Consider the following 22,651-nt stretch of genomic DNA (forward strand, 5'->3'; position numbering starts at 1 on the left):
TCTGGCATTATGGGGTTAGTGCTAGGACTGGTTGGTCCGGTGTCAGAATAATGTGACTGGGTGAGACATGAAGCCTGTGCTGCGACTTCTGTCTTGTGTGTGGCGCACGTTATATGTCAAAGCAGCACCGTCCGCCCTGATATGGCCCTTCGTGGTCGGCTGGGCGTTAAACAAACAAACAAACAAACAAACAAACAAAAAAATCAAAATAAAGTAGCATTAACACCAAGCGTGACCGAAATATTGCTGACACTCTTAACACCGAAACGCATTGACTAATCTTGTACGGACACTGCTGTTGTCATTTTACAAAAAGGATTTCCATACACAGAATTCACTCCGGTTTGAAGATGTTGAAGGTTTTTGTGCGATGACGCCCGATGCTCAGTTTATTGTATACTGAAAGGCATAAATTCTGCAAATAGTGCATTGAACGATTTTGCTCTCAAACGAAAATCAGATTGAACCTGTAATTTGTAGTTGACATCTTAAGTGTCGGAGCAAATGTTTCACGCTGTCAGCGTGCGCTTTGCAGTATTGCTGATCCAGCCACAGCTCACTGTGCTAATAAAGACAATGGGCTGAACGGGAGACAATAACGTAAAAAAGATAGTGTGTGGCCCTATAAAATGCATCTGGCTGTTTGGCGGTGTCAGATATCGCAATCATGCCACGACTTGATGAAGGAGAGAGACAGCAAGCGATTGGGATGCTTAAAGCTGGCCAAAGCATTGAACGTGATGAACACTGAACGTTTTCCGAAATCATTGCGCTTGGACTCAGTCACTTTTGTTGAAAAATTGTCATTTCATGATGTTCTATTCAAAATCAATAAAGCGAAGGTTTATAAACACTAAAATGGCCAATAAATAAAATATTCAAACATTGAAAACATTCACCACTGAGTTGATTTTTTGTGATTTTTTAAAGTTCAGTTTGCGGAATTTATGCCTCTCGGTATATAAAGGGAAGCAACCAGTTGAAAACGGGCGTCGACAGAGACAACAAGCCGCGTAAGGCGAAATAACAACATTTAGTCAAGCTGTCGAACTCGCAGAATGAAACTGAACGCACTGCTTTTTTCACCAAGACCGCATACTCGTAGTTTCGTTAGTCCACCACTCGTGGCAAAGGCAGTGAAATCGACAAGCCAGAATAGTGCGGTAGAGGTCGCGCTGAGCAGGATAACACGCTTTTCTGTATCTCTATTCTTTTTAGCTTACTGAGTTTGTTTTTAATCCAAACATATCATATCTATATGTTTTGGGAATCAGGGACCGACAAGGAATAAGATGAAATTGTTTTTAAATCGATTTCAGAAAATAATTTTAATCATAATTTTCATATCTTTAATTTTCAGAGCTTGTTTGTAATCCAAATATAACACATGTATATGTTTTTGGAATCAGCAAATGACGAAGAATAAGATGCATGAATTCTTCTGGACTACGTCAGTCAATTCCAAAGATTGCTTTTGTGATGAAAAGAATTTGTTTTAGAGTTTGCTGTCCAGAAACCCGTCAAAAAAGAAGGGAAAATGTATGTGAAAGAAAACAAAACAGGAGCAGAGTGATAAGATATAGGAATACAGAGACATATTTCTTGGGACTTGACCCTTGCAGGTAGGTGGACTGAAAGTAGTGTGTGAACAGAACAGAACCAATTCTGTCTGTTTACCATCGCATGAAAGCAGGAAAGAGATCGTCGTCAGATTGAATTACAATAACATTAACATGCTTCCATTTGAAACTTCTCGGTCTTCATCGTGGATTCAGTGACGCCCTCCCAAAGTCTAATTGAAGCCCTCCGTCGCTTCGCTCCGTCGGGCTTCAATTAGCTTTGGTCGGGCGTCAATCCACGATGACGACCTCGAAGTTTCAAATGGAAGCATGTTAATGTGTAATTAAATCTATTCTACACTACCCGCCATAAAAAAAATAGGCAGATGCATTTGAGGGCAGATCTTTCCGATGAGGCTGTTGATTGGTCAAGCCATTTTATATGACAGAAAAGGTCCTTCATTCCCCTACCTTATTAAAAAAAAAAAAACCGATTCACTTTACATGACGTAGTGTCTAAACAGTGGAACCTACAACACAGACACCCCCCAAAATCAAATTCGCTAAATCAAAGTGCCTGCGTTAAAATCGACAAAAAATCCGAACAACTGCAACGAAACATGTTCTGCATGTCATTGGACAGAACAATCAAATTTTCATCCAAAACAGTCAGTTTCGTTCACATAATTATCTTGTCTAACATCGAATCTATGCATGTTGAGAGGTGTAGGTGTGAATCCTCTCAGAAGGCATAAAATGCATTTTTTTTAAGCCATTTTAGTGGGTAATGAGACAAAAAACGATACATTTCAGTAATATCTGAACGGCTCGCCTTTAAACTTTCGGTGAGTTTTGCTAACACCTGTCGTAAACTACACACGGAATCCTAAGTCATTTGAGATGTTAGTTCTGCTGTTATGCGACATGCCAGAAAGTGTTTTTGAAATAAAAATATAACAGAAAAAAATAAAAATTAGCAGACATTTAAGAAAAAAGAAAGCTTCAAATTTCGCTTAAATTTAATACAGTTTCTGTTTACAGCGCACTTGTTCAAACACGCAAAAAAATTCTTGGAAATTAAGCGTGTCAGCGGTGAGCTTTGCTAGGCGAAGGCTGACATTTTCGCTCAGCGCTTGGAATGAGTCAACTTCTTAAAGATTACTCAGTTTTTCGCGTTGAAATCCTCACAACACTCTGATAAAATATGTACATGAAATTTCAACTTGTGGCGCATCTGTTATTTGTCTTGAAGATAACAACAAAATATTTGTTTTCGATGAATCAGCAAAGAGCTTGTGTTGATTTAAGAACTCTTTCTGGCATGTCAAACAGCAGAACTAATGTCTTAAAATTGTGTATGTAATTTACTGCATATGCATCGCGTTGAGGAGTTACTGAAATTTACGGTCTTTTGTCTCATTACCCGCTAAATACGGCATCAAAACCCGCCTTTTACGGCATCAAAACCCGCCTTTTACGGCTGCTCAGAGGAATGACACCTACACCATTCAGCATGCCATAATGTCATTGTTAGACAAGATATATGAACAAAACTGATTTTTTTTCATGCAGATTAAATCGTTCTTTCTACTGACATGCAGAACATGTTTTGTTTTAGCAGTTCTGATTTTGTGTCCATTTTAACGCCGGAACCTTGATTTTGCGAATTTGATTTTGGGGGGTCGCACTGTGTAGACACTACATAATGAAAACTAAATCTGTTTTCTGAATAAGGTAGGGGAATGAATGGTATTTTTAATCATATAATTGGTTTTACAATCATTAGCTTCGTCTGGAAGATCCGCCCTCAAACGCATCTGCCTACTTTTTTTGTTATGACGGGTAGTCTAGTTATTTAAACCATTTCAGATTTCACAGCACGGGGAGTAACTTGTGAACGCCCAAACAGTTATGCAGTCAAAACAGTTCTCTCCCTTAGACCGACGAAAAGCGTGCATCGATTTCAGAGAAAGAGTCGCTTGAAGTAAATAGGCCATGGGATGTATTTTAACACACACACACACAAGGTGAAACTGGACCATTGCATCATATTGACTTCGCCAAAATTGCAGAGCGAAAGAAGTCTGATTATTAATGTAACCTAGAAAATTTCAGTTCAGAGGTCGATACATTAAACAAAAACATCAACCTTCCTTGTAGTTCACTTTAAAATTGAGCATTTTCAATATTACAATCAGAAAAAAAATGAACGTACTCCAGTGCACACACACACACACACACACACACACACACACACACACACACACACACACAAACAAGAGAGTCCAAACTTCTCAGAAAAAAGGCAAATACATTTTTATTTACTTCAGACGTGTAAAAAACAAACAAAACAAAAATGTTACACGGAACGGAACCCAAGCAACACCATCAGTGAATGTTTACCAAGGAACACAGACACTTACACCAATCAGCGACATAAAAAAAGAAACATAAAAAAGGAACGGCAAGAAGTATTATGGAAAGCCATAAGCAACACACAATCTCTTACATCAGTCTAAAAAACAACAACAGATATCTACTACTGCATACATTAAGTCAGTCTAACCACCATTCTGTGGTGAATGTCTTGGAGGCTGAGCTGGCATTTCATTCAAGCCTGCGGAATAACCTTTGTGCTCAATACACCAAGAAATGTTTTCGAGTCAGCGCTCATGAAGAACAAACATACACAGCTCGATAGAAGACATAAACTATGAAACACAGTGTAACATGCATTATCGCAGTTTGCATACAGACACGGGTACAGGCACCTCAAATCAGTATTTGCATCCATTTGCTGATGAGAAAAGTAACGCCACACCTGAGAGATATACAGGAACGTTTTCAAAAATATCAACAGACTGGCAGGAAAAAACACTTTGAATATGTTCAAGAGTGTGTGTATGTGTGTGTGTGTGTGTGTGTGTGTGTTAGGCTGTGTGTGTGTGTGTGTGTGTGTGTGTGTGTGTGTGAGGCCAGCATAATGTAAAAACAAACAACAGACGCGATAAGGATTCATTGCGAATGAAAGTTTATCAAAAGTTAAACCATCTGGATTTCCACAGCTCTCGTACAAATACTTGACTGCATTTGATGACATATACTTCTTGGAAAATTGTCTTACAAAATCAGCTTAACAAAAAAAATAAGAGAGCGAAACGACAGAAATAAACGAACACAACAATGACCAATGGATGGTATCAGAAGCTCTACAGTATGCATGATCCCGTGTACTTGTTACAAAAACCTTGAGAAGGGCACATCCAGTGTCTGAGAGCCTGATACAGTGCTTGCTGCTGGAACTCTTCCAGTCTTAAACCAGTCAGTATTCCATCATATTCACTTACACACAGCAACATTTTGAGAACAGTGACTCTCTGGAACATGAAAATACAAAACTGAGTCAAGAAAAAGAAACACAAACATACCGCCTAATTATCAGGTGTATTGCCTACTAGTCTGAACCAAACGTGACCACAAGAGAACATCCAGAACTATACATAAAGGTTTTTGGTCAGGTTATACACATCCGAAAGTCCTCTCACTCTCGCTTGATTATGACACAAACAGACATATAAACGAAAGCTCTAACGCAGACACTACAATTCACTGTGGTAGAAGTGCCCAGATACACAATCATTGTCCTTTCAGTCTCGCACTCACACACACGGTCATTTAACACACATCATCGCAACGCACGCACTACATTGTATCTACAATTACACAGTAAGCTTTGATCATAAAAATGGAGAGAGAAAAGCATGCGAATGAAGATAAAACTACGGCATAATTACTCGTTTGATGTGCCTATCTACATGGCCAATTCACAGGCTAGTGACAAAGATGGCCATAGTGTTCAACCTCAGTGTTGTGAACAGTCGAATGTATGGGAAAGTCGGCCATCTTTGCTGCTTATCATAGGTGCACTAATCTAGAAAAGACCCTCTCATAGTTTGAATAACAAATAATTTCATTTTGATTTCACACTTTTCATCCTCTCTGCCTAGTTAAAACTGACAACACATGTTGAATTACATGACACAAAAATTACCAGCAAATGCGCCTCTCAGAAGAGAACCAAAATAAAATTTTCTTGAAGCAGACAAAGTAACAGCTGAATTCATTTCGAACATTAGTTAAGATCTAGAGTATTGTCACAATGGTAAAAATAAAAGTCAACCCCAAAACATAAAGGAATGTGATATACATACTTTTTTCCCAGGGTAAGAATCGTAAAGTAAAAGACTTTTTGTGTATATTATGTACAATTTAAATTTTTTTTTTTTATAAATGGCTGCCAGTTTTGCATTATAGATCCACACGTCTTAGGGGGTTTCAAACCATAACCTTCACATTTTACTTATAAGACAAAAAAGTACTGACGCTGATGGGGTCTATGTCGACCAAAAGAGTGGGATTCTCTGTAGGTCGAGTTCCTGTAGGTGGATTCCCTGTATACCTAAGACTTTAAAATTGGCAATCTAGTATACAGGGAATCCCACAGGGTGCAGTTTTTCAATAAAACTTGCAAACCATACTCGAATTTCTAAGAAATATCAAAAAAAGATCGAAAAACATCAAATTCTAACCATGTCGCTAAGCATCACGTGACTTTCATTGATATTAGCAAAACGCTACAGGAACTACACCCTGTGGTATTCCCTGTATACAAGATTGCCAATTTTAAAGTCTTAGGTATACAGAGAATCCACCTACAGGAACTCGACCTACAGTGAATCCCATTCTTTTGGTCGACATAGACCCCAACAGCAGTACTGACTGTAACCATACTTTATTCTTCTGATCCTGTCATTTTATTTTTAATATGTCATTCCGTCACACAGATCTACAACTATTCTTTAAAATACTGGCTCACAGACACATCCAAACAACGGGTTTTTTCCAAAATGACGATTCAATTTAGAGCTGGTAGAGAAAAACTACTGACATGATTTTGAATTACAGCGAGCAGGTGATTTGCTGGAACTAATCACACAACTGGTGTTGGACAATGACAAGAAGTCCATGCTGCAGAAGGGGCCTGAGTATACTTTTCAAACAACGTCCTTGTTGTCAAGGTCAGGGTCAAGGTCAGACAGACGGTGATGAAGGTCGGATGGCAATGATAATAATGGAGTATACACATTTCCACAGCTCAGCAAAATCCTTCATTCTCCCAAATATGCTGCATGAATAAGCCATGAGTTGTCAGTGGAAGGTCAAGATGTGTTGATGTTCGACACTATGTGGCCGCACCTGGTACAAAATATTAGATATGTTCTGCTTTCATTCAACGACAAATGTTTATCTTCTGCTGGTCGTTTAAACTAAATAACAAGTCAGTAAAGATGACAATTGTTTGAGAATGATTCTTGGTATTCAGAGTTGTCGGCCTGTTCAACCAGTCACCACTTGCACAATTTGACACTTGCAGTCTCTGTCACTGCAACATGGCACTGATGGTTCTATGGATTGAAGTGACTGACAAAAATACAGTAAACTGAATACTCGTCTAAACTCAGTCTAGTTCAACAGGGCAGCAGCAACCGCGTACATAATGCTTGAATTGATCTGTGATACTGTTTCCGTAAAACAGAGCAGTTGTTTGCAGCTATAAAAAAATAATCCCAGGTAGCCGTTGATGTTGTGGCCACAAGGTGGAAGTTGAGGTGACCGTGGTACATGTTTTCCAGACAGATGGAAGGCCCATAGTTGGTGGTGGTGGTGGACGTTGTTTGGATGTGGATGTTGCTGCAGCACAGCGGATGGTCAGCGGGCTGGACTGGTCAGCACTCAGCTCACAGACTGAGCAGCAGGGAGAGCAGGAAACTCAGACACAACACCGCCGCCTTGGACACAGACATTGCGCTGGCTGCTCCTGTCGGATCCACTGAAAACATCAACAACATATTAGTTATCATTATTTTCATTTTGAAATATTAATCAGAGGAAAGAAACAAAACAATGTTGGTTATCGTCATTTTTTCATTTTAAAATAATTCTTTCTTTCTTTATTTGGTGTTTAACGTCGTTTTCAACCACGAAGGTTATATCGCGACGGGGAAAGGGGGGAGATGGGATATAGCCACTTGTTAATTGTTTCTTGTTCACAAAAGCACTAATCAAATATTTGCTCCAGGGGCTTGCAACGTAGTACAATATATTACCTTACTGGGAGATTGCAAGTTTCCAGTACAAAGGACTTAACATTTCTTACATACTGCTTGACTAAAATCTTTACAAAAATTGACTATATTCTATACAAGAAACACTCAACAAGGGTAAAAGGAGAAACAGAATCCGTTAGTCGCCTCTTACGACATGCTGGGGAGCATCGGGTAAATTCTTCCCCCTAACCCGCGGGGGGATTTTAAAATAATAATCAGAGGAAAAAACAACAATATATCAGTTATCGTCATTATTTTTGTTTTATAATAATAATCAGAGGAAAGAAACAAAACAATATATTGGTTATCGTCATTTCTTTAATTTCAAATCATAATCAGAGGAAAGAAACAAAACAATATATCGGTTATCGTAATTTTTTTAATTTTAAAATAATAATCAGAGGAAAAAAACAAAACATTATAATTTATATCGGTTTTGGTCATTTTTTTATTTAAAAATAATAATCAGAGGAAAGAAACAAAACAATATATCGATTATCGTCATTTTTTTAATTTTAAAATAATAATCAGAGGAAAAAAAAACCACTATATCAGTTATCGTCATTATTTTTGTTTTAAAATAATAATCAAGGAAAGAAACAAAACAATATATCGGTTATCGTCATTTTTTCATTTTAAAATAATAATCAGAGAAAACAACAACAATTATTTTCGTATTAAAACAAAAGTCAGAGGGGAGATAGGGGAGGCAGAGGACTAAAACATCATAATGTGACCCTCCACCACAAAATGAGTCGCATGTCACCTCGCATGGTTCTGCGCTAGGCTTAATATAAGTCCGGGGAGTGTCTGGTAACAGTGTGAGGGTCACCTTAGTCACAGGCTTATAACTCAAACAATTTTCGCTCTTTTCTAAAACGGTTTTCACCACTGCATAGAGCATAAAAAACTCTTTAGGAAAATGTAAAAATATGAAAATCATGCAAAGGTGACATGCGACTCATTCCGTGGTGGAGGGTCACATATGTGAAAACTAGCATAGGGGAAAGAGCAGGGGAGGTAAGCAAAAGGAAGCTATAAGAGAGATAAAACACACACTAGAAGCAGCAGAAGAAAAAGCAACAGAGCAATAGAAACAGAAGCACAGAAGCGGGAGATGGAAGAGTGACATGAAAAAAAGAAAAGAAAAAAAGTACAAACAGGATTCAGACACTTCCACTACCCTTCTGTAACGTCCTCCGTTATATCACCTCCCTTCTAATGATATCAGCATCACTGTCTCTCTATTGGTCGTTATATCACCTCCCTTCTAATGATATCAGCATCACTGTCTCTCTATTGGTCGTTATATCACCTCCCTTCTAATGATATCAGCATCACTGTCTCTCTATTGGTCGTTATATCACCTCCCTTCTAATGATATCAGCATCACTGTCTCTCTATTGGTCGTTATATCACCTCCCTTCTAATGATATCAGCATCACTGTCTCTCTATTGGTCGTTATATCACCTCCCTTCTAATGATATCAGCATCACTGTCTCTCTATTGGTCGTTATATCACCTCCCTTCTAATGATATCAGCATCACTGTCTCTCTATTGGTCGTTATATCACCTCCCTTCTAATGATATCAGCATCACTGTCTCTCTATTGGTCGTTATATCACCTCCCTTCTAATGATATCAGCATCACTGTCTCTCTATTGGTCGTTATATCACCTCCCTTCTAATGATATCAGCATCACTGTCTCTCTATTGGTCGTTATATCACCTCCCTTCTAATGATATCGGCATCACTGTCTCTCGACTGATACCAGACATGCCAACCCTAGTGAAGCCTCAAGTGTAGCAATCTACATTTTTGTGTGGAATTTTGAGCATTGCAAAATGGTGTTAAACTTTATTGTGTAGCATTTTCTAAAATGCATTCCCTCGTCCACATTTATGCTATCTTGCACAAGAATAGATATTCTAAATAAAGTTTCATTACAATGCAGGTACATGTACATACAATGCCCATCAGAGAGTATGTGCAGTGCCACCTTTCAGTGTAGTATCTGCAGTGCCACCTTTCAGTGTAGTATCTGCAGTGCCACCTTTCAGTGTAGTATCTGCAGTGCCACCTTTCAGTGTAGTATCTGCAGTGCCCCCTTTCAGTGTAGACCATGCTTTATGACCCATTTTGTGATCACTACTCGGAGTGGAAAGCAGAAAAAGAGTACCAGGACTCACAAAAAAGAGGGAACGGTTGCATGCTTGTGATCAAGTTATTTGTATAAGTGTAGAAACCTTAAACTTGGCGTAGAAACTGCTCTTAAAACATAGCAGTTGGCAGCTCTTCTCAACTGATACTTACATCTGATGAGTGTGGCCTTTTCCCTGAATTTCTGTCCACTTTCCGTTGTGACGTCTAAGTAGTACATGGTGTCGAAATACATCTCTTTTGCTTGGTACAGATCCAAAGTGACAACAGTTGTGTGGGAGCCTTTTTTCTGCACACGCCATCATGACCATGCTGTTAGTGCTACCAGTAATAATGTTTTTATCATCATCATCATCATCATCATCATCATCATCATCATCATCATCATCATCATCATCATCATCATCATCATCATCATCATCATCATCATCGACATCGTCGTCATCGTCTTCATCATCATCATCATCATCTAACCATCATCACCATGCTGTTCGTGTTACAAGTATTAATGTTTCCATTGCGTTCATAATGTCGTCGTTAGCATCATCATCACTGATGATCATCATAGTCGTCATCATCATAATATGATAATTGTAATCATCATCACCATGCTCTGATTAACGTGATTAGCAGCATAACCATCATCACTGTTATCATCACGATCCTCTTCATCACTAGCTCAATCTCTCATGTCTCACTATTTTTCTCACTGTATTTTACGCAATGCGAAGATGGTGAAGAGTGCCAAAAAAATGAAAATAAAGAGAGTGTGTATAGCAGTTGATTTGACTCCCAAAGCTGTCCAAGTCCTGTCAGTGTGTCCCACGGAAGACAGTTGTTGTAACCAGCATGGCGGAAAGAGAATCTCTCAGCAACTCATTGAACCATTTGCTCTCTAACCGGTGTCTGTGTCAGCCATTTCACAATCAGGTCTTATTCAGTTTTGACGCTGGCTGATGGTCACAAGAAAGTAGGTCCCAACTGCTATGTTGGCAATAGAGTTTTGTTTTTGAAATAGAGATTTGTTAGAGATTTCTTTGTGAAATAGAGATTTGTTTATGAAATAGAGATTTGTTTGTGAAATAGAGATTTGTAGATTTGTTTGTCAAATAGAGATTTGTTTGTCAAATAAAGATTTGTGTGTGATTTCAATCAATCCAACTCAGGTCCCGTGAGGTCTCATTGTGTTCTCACAGATGAAGTGGACAGTGCATGAAAAACAGAAGTACCACATGTGCGCTTCAATTTGTTGCAGTCTCAGCTTTCTGTTGTGTAAACAAGTGTGGGTGCTGTAGTGGTGTAATGTAGCTGGAGACTGGGGACACTACAGGTGCCTGCAGCACACAGATTTGTCGGTGAGGCAGCCTAGCTACTGTTGGTGAGGCGCACACACAGGGCAGCCTAGCTACTGTTGGTGAGGCGTACACACAGGGCAGCCTAGCTACTGTTGATGAGGCGTACACACAGGGCAGCCTAGCTACTGTCGGTGAGGCGCACACACAGGGCAGCCTAGCTACAGTCGGTGAGGCGTACACACAGGGCAGCCTAGCTACTGTCGGTGAGGCGCACACACAGGGCAGTCTAGCTACTGTCGGTGAGGCGTACACACAGGGCAGTCTAGCTACTGTCGGTGAGGCGTACACACAGGGCAGCCTAGCTACTGTCGGTGAGGCGCACACACAGGGCAGCCTAGCTACTGTTGGTGAGGCGCACACACAGGGCAGCCTAGCTACTGTCGGTGAGGCGTACACACAGGGCAGCCTAGCTACTGTCGGTGAGGCGCACACACAGGACAGTCTAGCTACTGTCGGTGAGGCGTACACACAGGGCAGTCTAGCTACTGTCGGTGAGGCGTACACACAGGGCAGCCTAGCTACTGTCGGTGAGGCATACACACAGGGCAGCCTAGCTACTGTCGGTGAGGCATACACACAGGGCAGCCTAGCTACTGTCGGTGAGGCGCACACACACAGGGCAGTCTAGCTACTGTCGGTGAGGCGCACACACACAGGGCAGTCTAGCTACTGTCGGTGAGGCGCACACACACAGGGCAGCCTAGCTACTGTCGGTGAGGCGCACACACACAGGGCAGCCTAGCTACTGTCGGTGAGGCGCACACACACAGGGCAGTCTCGCTACTGTCGGTGAGGCGCACACACAGGGCAGCCTCGCTACTGTCGGTGAGGCGCACACACAGGGCAGCCTCTCTACTGTCAAAGTATGGGCGTCTCAGGCTGCACCAACAGTCGTCGGTGAAGGGTATAGGAAGGGTTTGGGTTCTGTAAAAGCAAGCACCCACATTCCATTTGTGTTTTATTTGCTTGTTTATCAAATGTATTCACCATTTTCAAGATCAAAATATTCGGATAGACATTTTTGAAGAACAACTTAAGTCTCTTGGTTGTGACATCCAAAACAGAGAATTTATGGAGCAGTTATTTGGTAGTGAGTCACCCTGAGACATCTTTGTTTTGTTTGCTTAACGCCCAGCCGACCACGAAGGGCCATATCAGGGCGGTCCCAGAGAGACACCGGTTAATGTAAAATGAAAAGAGGGGTTCCAAGGTCTATATGTACCTTCAACGTGACCTCGTCGTAGCTTTTGGAGATGTTGCCGGGAAAGATGATGTCCCCTGTATCACCTATCTCAAAGCTGTAGGCGACAACCTTGACATTGCTGTGATCAACTTCGCACGTGATCTTGACGTAAAGGTCACCTGGATGCGCACTGGCATTCTTGTCACAGGTAATAATGGGCTCCACTGAAACCAAAACAAGTAACATGTTTTTGAAAGTGTGCTTTGCCGAATCCGTGGCATGTACTGAACACAGAGTTCACCGTGCTGTGTGTGTGTGTGTGTGTGTGTGTGTGTGTGTGTGTGTGTGTGTGTGTGTGTGTGGGTGTGTGTGTGTTAGTGTGTGTCTGTGCGTGTGCTAGGGTGTGTGTGTGTATGTGTGTGTGTGTGTGCGTGTGTGTGTGTGTGTGTGTGTGTCAGTGTGTGTGTGTGTGTGTGTGTGTGTGTGTGTGTGTGTGTGTATGTTAGAGTGTGTGTGTGTGTTAGGGTGTGTGTTAGGGTGTGTGTGTGTGTTAAGGTCAACTCACAAGCAATGACGCTGAGTGGGACGCTAGCCACAAGCTTGGTGGCACCATCATAGCTAGCCTGGGCCTCGCACCGCAGTGTCTTCCCCGAGTGATCAGCCGTCAGTGACACGGTGCCCACAGTAGCCGAGGCTGTGTATCGTCGGGCACCTGCTGCGAGTGACGCATCTTTGTCAAGTGTGGATTCCGCACCGCCGGTGCGCAACTCCTCGTCTCCCAGGTAGATCTTGATGGATGCAGACGGACTGAAACCTGCAGCCATGCAGGTCACGCCGCACTCGCCCTCCTCTCGCTCCACTGCAACGTCCGTTGCCTTCGTCACCGCTGGCTCTCCGTCAAAGGTCAAGGCCACACCCTCGACGTCGTCTGCACACAGGCACAGATAGCAAGGTTACCATGGTGATCAGTTACGTGTTGTGTAAACCAGTACACTGTATTTTATAAAGCAAAAGACACCGAACAATGAGCGGTCACATGGTCGAGGCAGTTGATCAACACACTGCATGAATACGCCCAGATAACATAAACAAGGTAGCCAACACAATGCATGAATACGCCCAGATAACATAAACACAGTAGCAAGGGGGGCTAGGTGGACAGGACACTGTCAGGAGATTCTGAAAGGAAAGATGGGGGTCTAAGGGTCACTGAGGGTCAATGGGGGTCTGAGGGTCAATGGGGGTCTAAGGGTCAATGGGGGTCTAAGGGTCAATGGGGGTCTAAGGGTCAATGGGGGTCTAAGGGTCAATGGGGGTTTAAGGGTCAGTGGGGGTCTAAGGGTCAGTGGGGGTCTGAGGGTCAATGGGGGTCTGAGGGTCAATGGGGGTCTAAGGGTCAATGGGGGTCTAAGGGTCAATGGGGGTCTGAGGGTCAATAGACGAATTCTGAAAATAACTCAGTCGGGTTTGCATTGGTGGTGGAAGAGTGAACTTTTCCTGTTAGAAACATGTGCTCTCAATCTCATCCACCTGTTTCACACGCACCACTCGCTAGTCATTGGCCTCTCCATGTTAGAAACATGTGCTCTCATCCACCTGTTTCACACGCACCACTCACTAGTCATTGGCCTCTCCATGTTAGAAACATGTGCTCTCATCCACCTGTTTCACACGCACCACTCGCTAGTCATTGGCCTCTCCATGTTAGAAACATGTGCTCTCGTCCACCTGTTTCACACGCACCACTCGCTAGTCATTGGCCTCTCCATGTTAGAAACATGAGTTCTCATCCACCTGTTTCACACGCACCACTCGCTAGTCATTGGCCTCTCCATGTTAGAAACATGTGCTCTCGTCCACCCGTTTCACACTCACCACTCGCTAGTCATTGGCCTCTTCATGTTAGAAACATGTGCTCTCGTCCACATGTTTCACACGCACCACTCGCTAGTCATTGGCCTCTCCATGTTAGAAACATGTGCTCTCGTCCACCTGTTTCACACGCACCACTCGCTAGTCATTGGCCTCTCCATGTTAAAAACATGTGCTCTCGTCCACCTGTTTCACACGCACCACTCGCTAGTCATTGGCCTCTCCATGTTAGAAACATGTGCTCTCGTCCACCTGTTTCACACGCACCACTCGCTAGTCATTGGCCTCTCTATGTTAGAAACATGAGTTCTCGTCCACCTGTTTCACACGCACCACTCGCTAGTCATTGGCCTCTCCATGTTAGAAACATGTGCTCTCGTCCACCCGTTTCACACTCACCACTCGCTAGTCATTGGCCTCTTCATGTTAGAAACATGTGCTCTCGTCCACCTGTTTCACACGCACCACTCGCTAGTCATTGGCCTTTCCATGTTAGAAACATGTGCTCTCGTCCACTCGTTTCACACGCACCACTCGCTAGTCATTGGCCTCTCCATGTTAGAAACATGTGCTCTCGTCCACCTGTTTCACACGCACCACTCGCTAGTCATTGGCCTCTCCATGTTAGAAACATGTGCTCTCGTCGACCCGTTTCACACGCACCACTCGCTAGTCATTGGCCTCTCCATGTTAGAAACATGTGCTCCCGTCCACCCGTTTCACACGCACCACTCTCTAGTCATTGGCCTCTCCATGTTAGAAACATGTGCTCCCGTCCACCCGTTTCACACGCACCACTTGCTAGTCATTGGCCTCTCCATGTTAGAAACATGTGCTATCGTCCACCTGTTTCACACGCACCACTCGCTAGTCATTGGCCTCTCCATGTTAGAAACATGTGCTCTCGTCCACCTGTTTCACAAGCACCACTCGCTAGTCCTTGGCCTCTCCATGTTAGAAACATGTGCTCTCGTCCACCTGTTTCACACGCACCACTCGCTAGTCATTGGCCTCTCCATGTTAGAAACATGTGCTCTCGTCCACCTGTTTCACACGCACCACTCGCTAGTCATTGGCCTCTCCATGTTAGAAACATGTGCTCCCGTCCACCCGTTTCACACGCACCACTCGCTAGTCATTGGCCTCTCCATGTTAGAAACATGTGCTCTCGTCCACCCGTTTCACACGCACCACTCGCTAGTCATTAGCCTCTCCATGTTAGAAACATGTGCTCTCGTCCACCCGTTTCACACGCACCACTCGCTAGTCATTGGCCTTTCCATGTTATAAACATGTGCTCTCGTCCACCCGTTTCACACGCACCACTCGCTAGTCCTTGGCCTCTCCATGTTAGAAACATGTGCTCTCGTCCACCTGTTTCACACGCACCACTTGCTAGTTCTTGGCCTCTCCAATGTCTGGCAGCTTTTGCAAGAAACAGTCACTTCCACAACCCATACAAACCTGACGGAGGTTTATGGGCAAGTTAAAGTGTTTATGTGCTGCATAAAAAAAGAAATTTGCTGTTACTTGACTGACCAATAATTAAAAAAAAAAGAGAACCTGCAGGCTTCTAAAACAAACACCCAAAAAAAGAAAGAAAGAAAAAGGCAACAACGTTGTACTCTAATCTATTAACCTTGAAACAAAGATGTTTGTGTGCCAAGTTACAAATCTAAAAGTACTGTACTGTACAGGCACAAATAACAGCTTTGTTCACTATTGGTACGTGCCGAAAGGTGTAGAACAGAGAGACAGATTGCTGGATGGATGTAGAACAGAGAGACAGATTGCTGGATGGATATGGAACAGAGACAGATTGCTGGGTGGATATAGAACAGAGAGACAGATTGCTGGATGGATATAGAACAGAGAGACAGATTGCTGGATGGATATGGAACAGAGACAGATTGCTGGATGGATGTAGAACAGAGAGACAGATTGCTGGATGGATATGGAACAGAGACAGATTGCTGGGTGGATATAGAACAGAGAGACAGATTGCTGGGTGGATATAGAACAGAGAGACAGATTGCTGGATGGATATAGAACAGAGAGACAGATTGCTGGATGGATATGGAACAGAGACAGATTGCTGGATGGATGTAGAACAGAGAGACAGATTGCTGGATGGATATGGAACAGAGACAGATTGCTGGGTGGATATAGTTTTTAATAGTTTTAACGAGTTGCCTTTTGTTTTATCATTCTGGTGTTTATCTAGATGTGCTGTGTATCTTATAAGAAGTTCTTAAAAGTTTGAAGTTATTTTAGCACATAGGTTTTTTTATGGTCTTAACAGTGAAACATGTATTACGTTATCATTAAGATTCATGCTTTGTTAGCACTAAGCAGTTGTTTTAATCAGTCTGGTTTTTTCTTGTTTTCATCTTATGAACATTCTAAATGTTAGACTAACTTATTGTCTTGTACAGAATAACAACTGTGTGAATGGTGCTATACTGAATGAAAGAGTGTGACATGAAGTTCTTGTACATCATTGTAAAGAGTGTGAATGACGTTTTAGTTTAGATGTCAAGCGCTTAGAGCAAGCCTTTTTAACGAAAGTTTTTGATTTAGCGCTATATAAATGTTCTTCTTCTTATTATTATTATTATTATTATTATAGAACAGAGAGACAGATTGCTGGGTGGATATAGAACCGAGAGACAGATTCCTGGATGGGCGTAGAACAGAGAGACAGGTTGCTGGATGGATGTAGAACAGAGAGACAGGTTGCTGGATGGATGTAGAACAGAGAGACAGGTTGCTGAATGGATGTAGAACAGAGAGACAGGTTGCTGGATGGGTGTAGAACAGAGAACAAGGTTGCTAAATGGGTGTAGAATAGAGAGACAGGTTGCTAAATGGGTGTAGAACAGATAGACAGGTTGCTGGATGGATGAAGAACAGAAAGACGGGTTGCTGGATGGATGTAGAACAGAGAGACAGGTTGCTGGATGGGTGTAGAACAGAGAGACAGGTTGCTAGATGGGTGTAGAACAGACAGACAGGTTGCTGGATGGGTGTAGAACAGAGAGACAGGTTGCTGGATGGATGAAGAACAGAAAGACGGGTTGCTGGATGGATGTAGAACAGAGAGACAGGTTGCTGGATGGGTGTAGAACAGAGAGACAGGTTGCTAGATGGGTGTAGAACAGAGAGACAGGTTGCTGGATGGGTGTAGAACAGAGAGACAGGTTGCTGGATGGATGTAGAATAGAGAGACAGGTTGCTGGATGGATGTAGAACAGAAAGACAGGTTGCTGGATGGATGTAGAACAGAGAGACAGGTTGCTGGATGGATGTAGAACAGAGTGACAGGTTGCTGGATGGGTGTAGAACAGAAAGACAGGTTGCTGGATGAATGTAGAACAGAGAGACAGGTTGCTGGATGGATGTAGAACAGAGAGACAGGTTGCTGGATGGATGTAGAACAGAAAGACAGGTTGCTGGATGGGTGTAGAACAGAGAGACAGGTTGCTGGATGGATGTAGAACAGAGAGACAGGTTGCTGGATGGATGTAGAACAGAGAGACAGACTGCTGGATGGATGTAGAACAGAGACAGGTTGCTAAATGGGTGTAGAACAGAGAGACAGGTTGCTGGATGGATGTAGAACACAGAGATAGGTTGCTAAATGGGTGTAGAACAGAGAAACAGATTGCTGGATGGATGTAGAACAGAGAGACAAGTTGCTCGATGGCTATAGAACAGAGAGACAGGTTGCAGGATGGACATAGAACAGAGAGACAGATTGCTGGATCGATAGGTTTAGAACAGAGACAGGTTTCCCGATGGATATAGAACAGAGAGATAGATTGCAGGATCGACATAGAACAGAGAGACAGATTGCTGGATGAGTGTAGAACAGAGAGGCAGGTTGCTGGATGGATATAGAACAGAGAGACAGATTGCTGGATGGGTGTAGAACAGAGAGACAGGTTGCTGGATGGATATAGAACAGAGAGACAGATTGCTGGATGAGTGTAGAACAGAGAGGCAGGTTGCTGGATGGATATAGAACAGAGAGACAGATTGCTGGATGGATATAGAACAGAGAGACAGATTGCTGGATGGATATGGAATAGAGAGACAAGTTGCTCTATGGATATAGAACAGAGAGACAAAGCACTGGATGGATATAGAACAGAGAGACAGATTGCTGGATGGATGAAGAACAGAGAGACAGATTGCTGGATGGATATAGAACAGAGAGACAGATTGCTGGATGGATATGGAACAGACAGACGGATTGCTGGGTGGATTTAGAACAGAGAGACAGACTGCTGGATGGGCGTAGAACAGAGAGACTGATTGCTGGGTGGATTCAGAACAGAGAGACAAAGCACTGGATGGATATAAAACAGAGAGACAGATTGCTGGATGGATGAAGAACCGAGAGACAGATTGCTGGATGGAAATAGAACAGAGAGACAGACTGCTGGATGAGTGTAGAACAGAGAGGCAGGTTGCTGGATGGATATAGAACAGAGAGACAGATTGCTGGATGGGTGTAGAACAGAGAGACAGGTTGCTGGATGGATATAGAACAGAGAGACAGATTGCTGGATGAGTGTAGAACAGAGAGGCAGGTTGCTGGATGGATATGGAACAGAGAGACAGATTGCTGGATGGATATAGAACAGAGAGACAGATTGCTGGATGGATATGGAATAGAGAGACAAGTTGCTCTATGGATATAGAACAGAGAGACAAAGCACTGGATGGATATAGAACAGAGAGACAGATTGCTGGATGGATGAAGAACCGAGAGACAGATTGCTGGATGGATGTAGAACAGAGAGACAGATTGCTGGATGGATGTAGAACAGAGAGACAGATTGCTGGATGGATGTAGAACAGAGAGACAGATTGCTGGATGGGTGTAGAACAGAGAGACAGATTGCTGGATGGATGTAGAACAGAGAGACAGATTGCTGGGTGGATATAGAACAGAGAGACATACTGCTGGATGGATATGGAACAGAGAAACTGATTGCTGGGTGGATTTAGAACAGAGACAAAGCACTGGATGGATATAGAACAGAGAGACAGATTGCTGGATTGATGAAGAACAGAGAGACAGGTTGCTGGATAGTTATATAGAACAGAGAGACAGATTGCTGGGTGGATAAAGAAAAGGGAGACAGAATGCTGGATGGATGAAGAACAGAGAAGTACTGATGGATATATCCATCAGTACTTCTCTGTTCTTCATCCATGCAGCATTTATAGAACAGAGCAACATATTGCTGAATGGGTCAGTGTAGAACAGAGAAGCATACAAATGAATGGGCATAGAACAGAAAGACATACAATCGGATGGACAAAGAGCAGATTGCTTGATAGATATAAAACAGAGATAGACATTATTTCATTGGACTGGCACTTTGAGAAAACTAGAACTGTCGTGCTTTATAGCAAAGGTATAATGCTGTTGGTAAAAACGGCAGTACTTACTGACAACGACGACTTCCACATGATTGTGTATCCGTTCATTTCCCGCGTTCAGTGGTGTCAGTTGACATATAAACTTGCCGTCATCCTTTACCTTCACTGCAACACACACAGACACAGCATGTTATACACAGAAAGACAAAACACACACACACACACACACACACACACACACACACCACACACCACACACACACACACACACACACACACACACAGACACACACACACACACACACACACACACACTATGAGGCTTATAATATATCGCGCGTATTCCGTGGGTAGAGTTCTAAGCGCAGGGATTTATTTTTTTTAATTTTTTTAATTTTATTTTATGCAATTTTTATATTGCGCACATATTCAAGGCGCAGTAATTTATTTATGCCGTGTGAGATGGAATTTTTTTTACACAATACATCACGCATTCACATCGGCCAGCAGATCGCAGCCATTTCGGCGCATATCCTACTTTTCACGGCCTATTATTCCAAGTCACACGGGTGTTTTGGTGGACATTTTTATCTATGCCTATACAATTTTGCCAGGAAAGACCCTTTTGTCAATCGTGGGATCTTTAACGTGCACACCCCAATGTAGTGTACACACACACACACACACACACACACACACACACACAGCTCTTTATATACCGACACAGAAAGGCAACACACACACACACACACACACCTAACAACAAACCTACCTACACACACACACCTAACAACAAACCCATGGCCTACACACACACACACACCGAAAAACAAACCCACCCACCCACACATACACACACACACACACACACACACACACACACACACACACCTACCTACCCCCACACATACACCAACACACACACGACATTTCGTCAACAAGGTTCGTAAACAGGTTCAGCTTTCAGATCAGCGGTAAAACTAAAAGCCTTAAAGGTGGTCGTGTACATTTTTGCTTTTTTTTTCTCAATAATCTTATGGTTAGATTTCGATACAAAATTATGTCAAATGATGAATGAACCATGGGGAAAAAAATTATAGAAAAAAAATATATGTAAAAACAGATTTTATTTTTGGGTAGCGTGACTCACGCTTCCAATATTTTGTTTTCTGTTTGCTAAGAACATGTGCTTTGCCTAAAAATACTGACCAATCAAATTCATGTCACTATGCTTATAGCCACGCCCAAACAAGTGCCGCAACAGTATGACACTGGAGCGCTGTCCACGCTTTTTTTTAAACGCACGAAATGCACGGGATTTGAGAGGAGTTTTGCGCTTGGCATTTTCCAAATAAGGATATCCTACTATGAGTACTACGCTGGAATACTACAAGTACAATGAATTTTCAAACGGCTACACTGGCTTCGTCTTTCCTGATCGAAAGGGGGTGTATTGTTGATATTTGTAGATAATAGACTGCATTTTAATGGTCAAATGGCGATTTCGGTATAAAAATGTAGACAAGGACCTTAAAAGGCTGACATATAGTCCTATTTAATTAGTTTAATTACTTCCAGGGCTTTTCCCATCGTTGCGGGGATGTATAAATTAAGCTTCCTGCAAAGTTTTAGGTTTGAAGTCCTTACCAATTACGAGAAATAATTAATTCTTTATTGCATTGTTTAGCAACAGTTCTCCAGGACTTGGGCTATTTTTAGACCGTTGACGTCACGAAGTGACGTTTCGTAAACCAAAGATGGCGTCGGAGACAGTCAAAACGGATACTGAACTCGCCAAAGTTTTGCTGGACACGTGAGTATATAGGCCTATTGAGATCGTATATTTCCGCCTGCGCAATTTCCGGAAAACATCCACTTTCACTTTGAGACTATTCTGTTTACATTCGACACTATCAACACCACTTTGCAATAGGCCTACTGAAATAATTTTTTCTGTGTTCGAAAGCTACAGCCAATCGTTATTATATCCCCTTAGGTACAGTTTTATAACATTATTGGCACATGTAAACAATATGAATTAATTAATGAACGCTACGAATATGGCAGCCTTTAACTCCGAAGTAAGCTAAGTCGTACCTGCTTTGACGGTGAGGGTGACCCAGAGATAGTCGTTGCCATATTCTACTTTGATTGCAAAGTCGTCAGGGGATGCGGCGTCTTGAAGAGCCTCCATGCTAGTCAGCTGTACTGCTTTGGAGTTATCAGGTTCAACGAGCGACTGGTGCCACCACTCTGTTGCGTACTTTAGTGTGACGGCCAGGCCACGGTTGATGATGCACTTGAACACAATGGAAGTGCCGGTCGTTACCTCGTGTTTTGGTTCGCCCTCGATCTCCACTGTCAGCGGGACCGCGTCCTGTCCTGCAAGCAAACAGCACGACTAGTCAAAACACAGGTTTATACAGCTGAGGGTTTTATTTCTTGAGGGGGGGGGGGGGGGGTGTCAGCTAGCAGTCAGTCAGTCAGTCAGTTAGAAGCCAATCTTGATCGAATGCATTCTGACCGTGTCACAAGTGTTAGTGTTAGGACTGAATGGGGTATGGATGTTGATGTCACAAGTGTTCGTGTTAGGACTGAATGGGGTATGAATGTTGATGTCACAAGTGTTCGTGTTAGGACTGAACGGGGTATGAATGTTGATGTCACAAGTGTTAGTGTTAGGACTGAATGGGCCATTGGGGTATGGATGTTGATGTCACAAGTGTTTGTGTTAGTAAGCTAAGTCGTACCTGCTAAAGGACTGAATGGGGTATGAATGTTGATGTCACAAGTGTTTGTGCTAGGACTGAACGGGGTATGAATGTTGATGTCACAGGTGTTAGTGTTAGGACTGAACGGGGTATGAGTGTGCCGAGTAAGAACTAACAAGTGAACATCTTTTTAAACGGCAAAAGTGAAAGGGTGCTTTTACTGTAGAGAGCAATGCAGAAAACACTC

At 42.6% G+C, this 22,651-nt stretch overlaps 1 protein-coding gene across 1 annotated transcript; it reads right to left on the bottom strand.

The window, feature by feature from the left end:
* Positions 1 to 3,859: 3,859 nt before the first annotated feature.
* LOC138981332 (uncharacterized) lies at positions 3,860 to 22,096 on the bottom strand. The gene is made up of 6 exons (XM_070354218.1): positions 21,791 to 22,096; positions 19,763 to 19,858; positions 12,993 to 13,355; positions 12,467 to 12,651; positions 10,043 to 10,178; positions 3,860 to 7,449 (listed from the first exon to the last, which is right to left on the bottom strand). Exons 1-6 carry the CDS (start codon positions 21,885 to 21,887, stop codon positions 7,358 to 7,360), a joined length of 969 nt encoding a protein of 322 aa, XP_070210319.1. The 5' UTR covers positions 21,888 to 22,096; the 3' UTR covers positions 3,860 to 7,357.
* Positions 22,097 to 22,651: the final 555 nt, after the last annotated feature.

Source organism: Littorina saxatilis, linkage group LG12 (assembly GCF_037325665.1).
Source record: "Littorina saxatilis isolate snail1 linkage group LG12, US_GU_Lsax_2.0, whole genome shotgun sequence".
NCBI lineage: Eukaryota > Metazoa > Mollusca > Gastropoda > Littorinimorpha > Littorinidae > Littorina > Littorina saxatilis.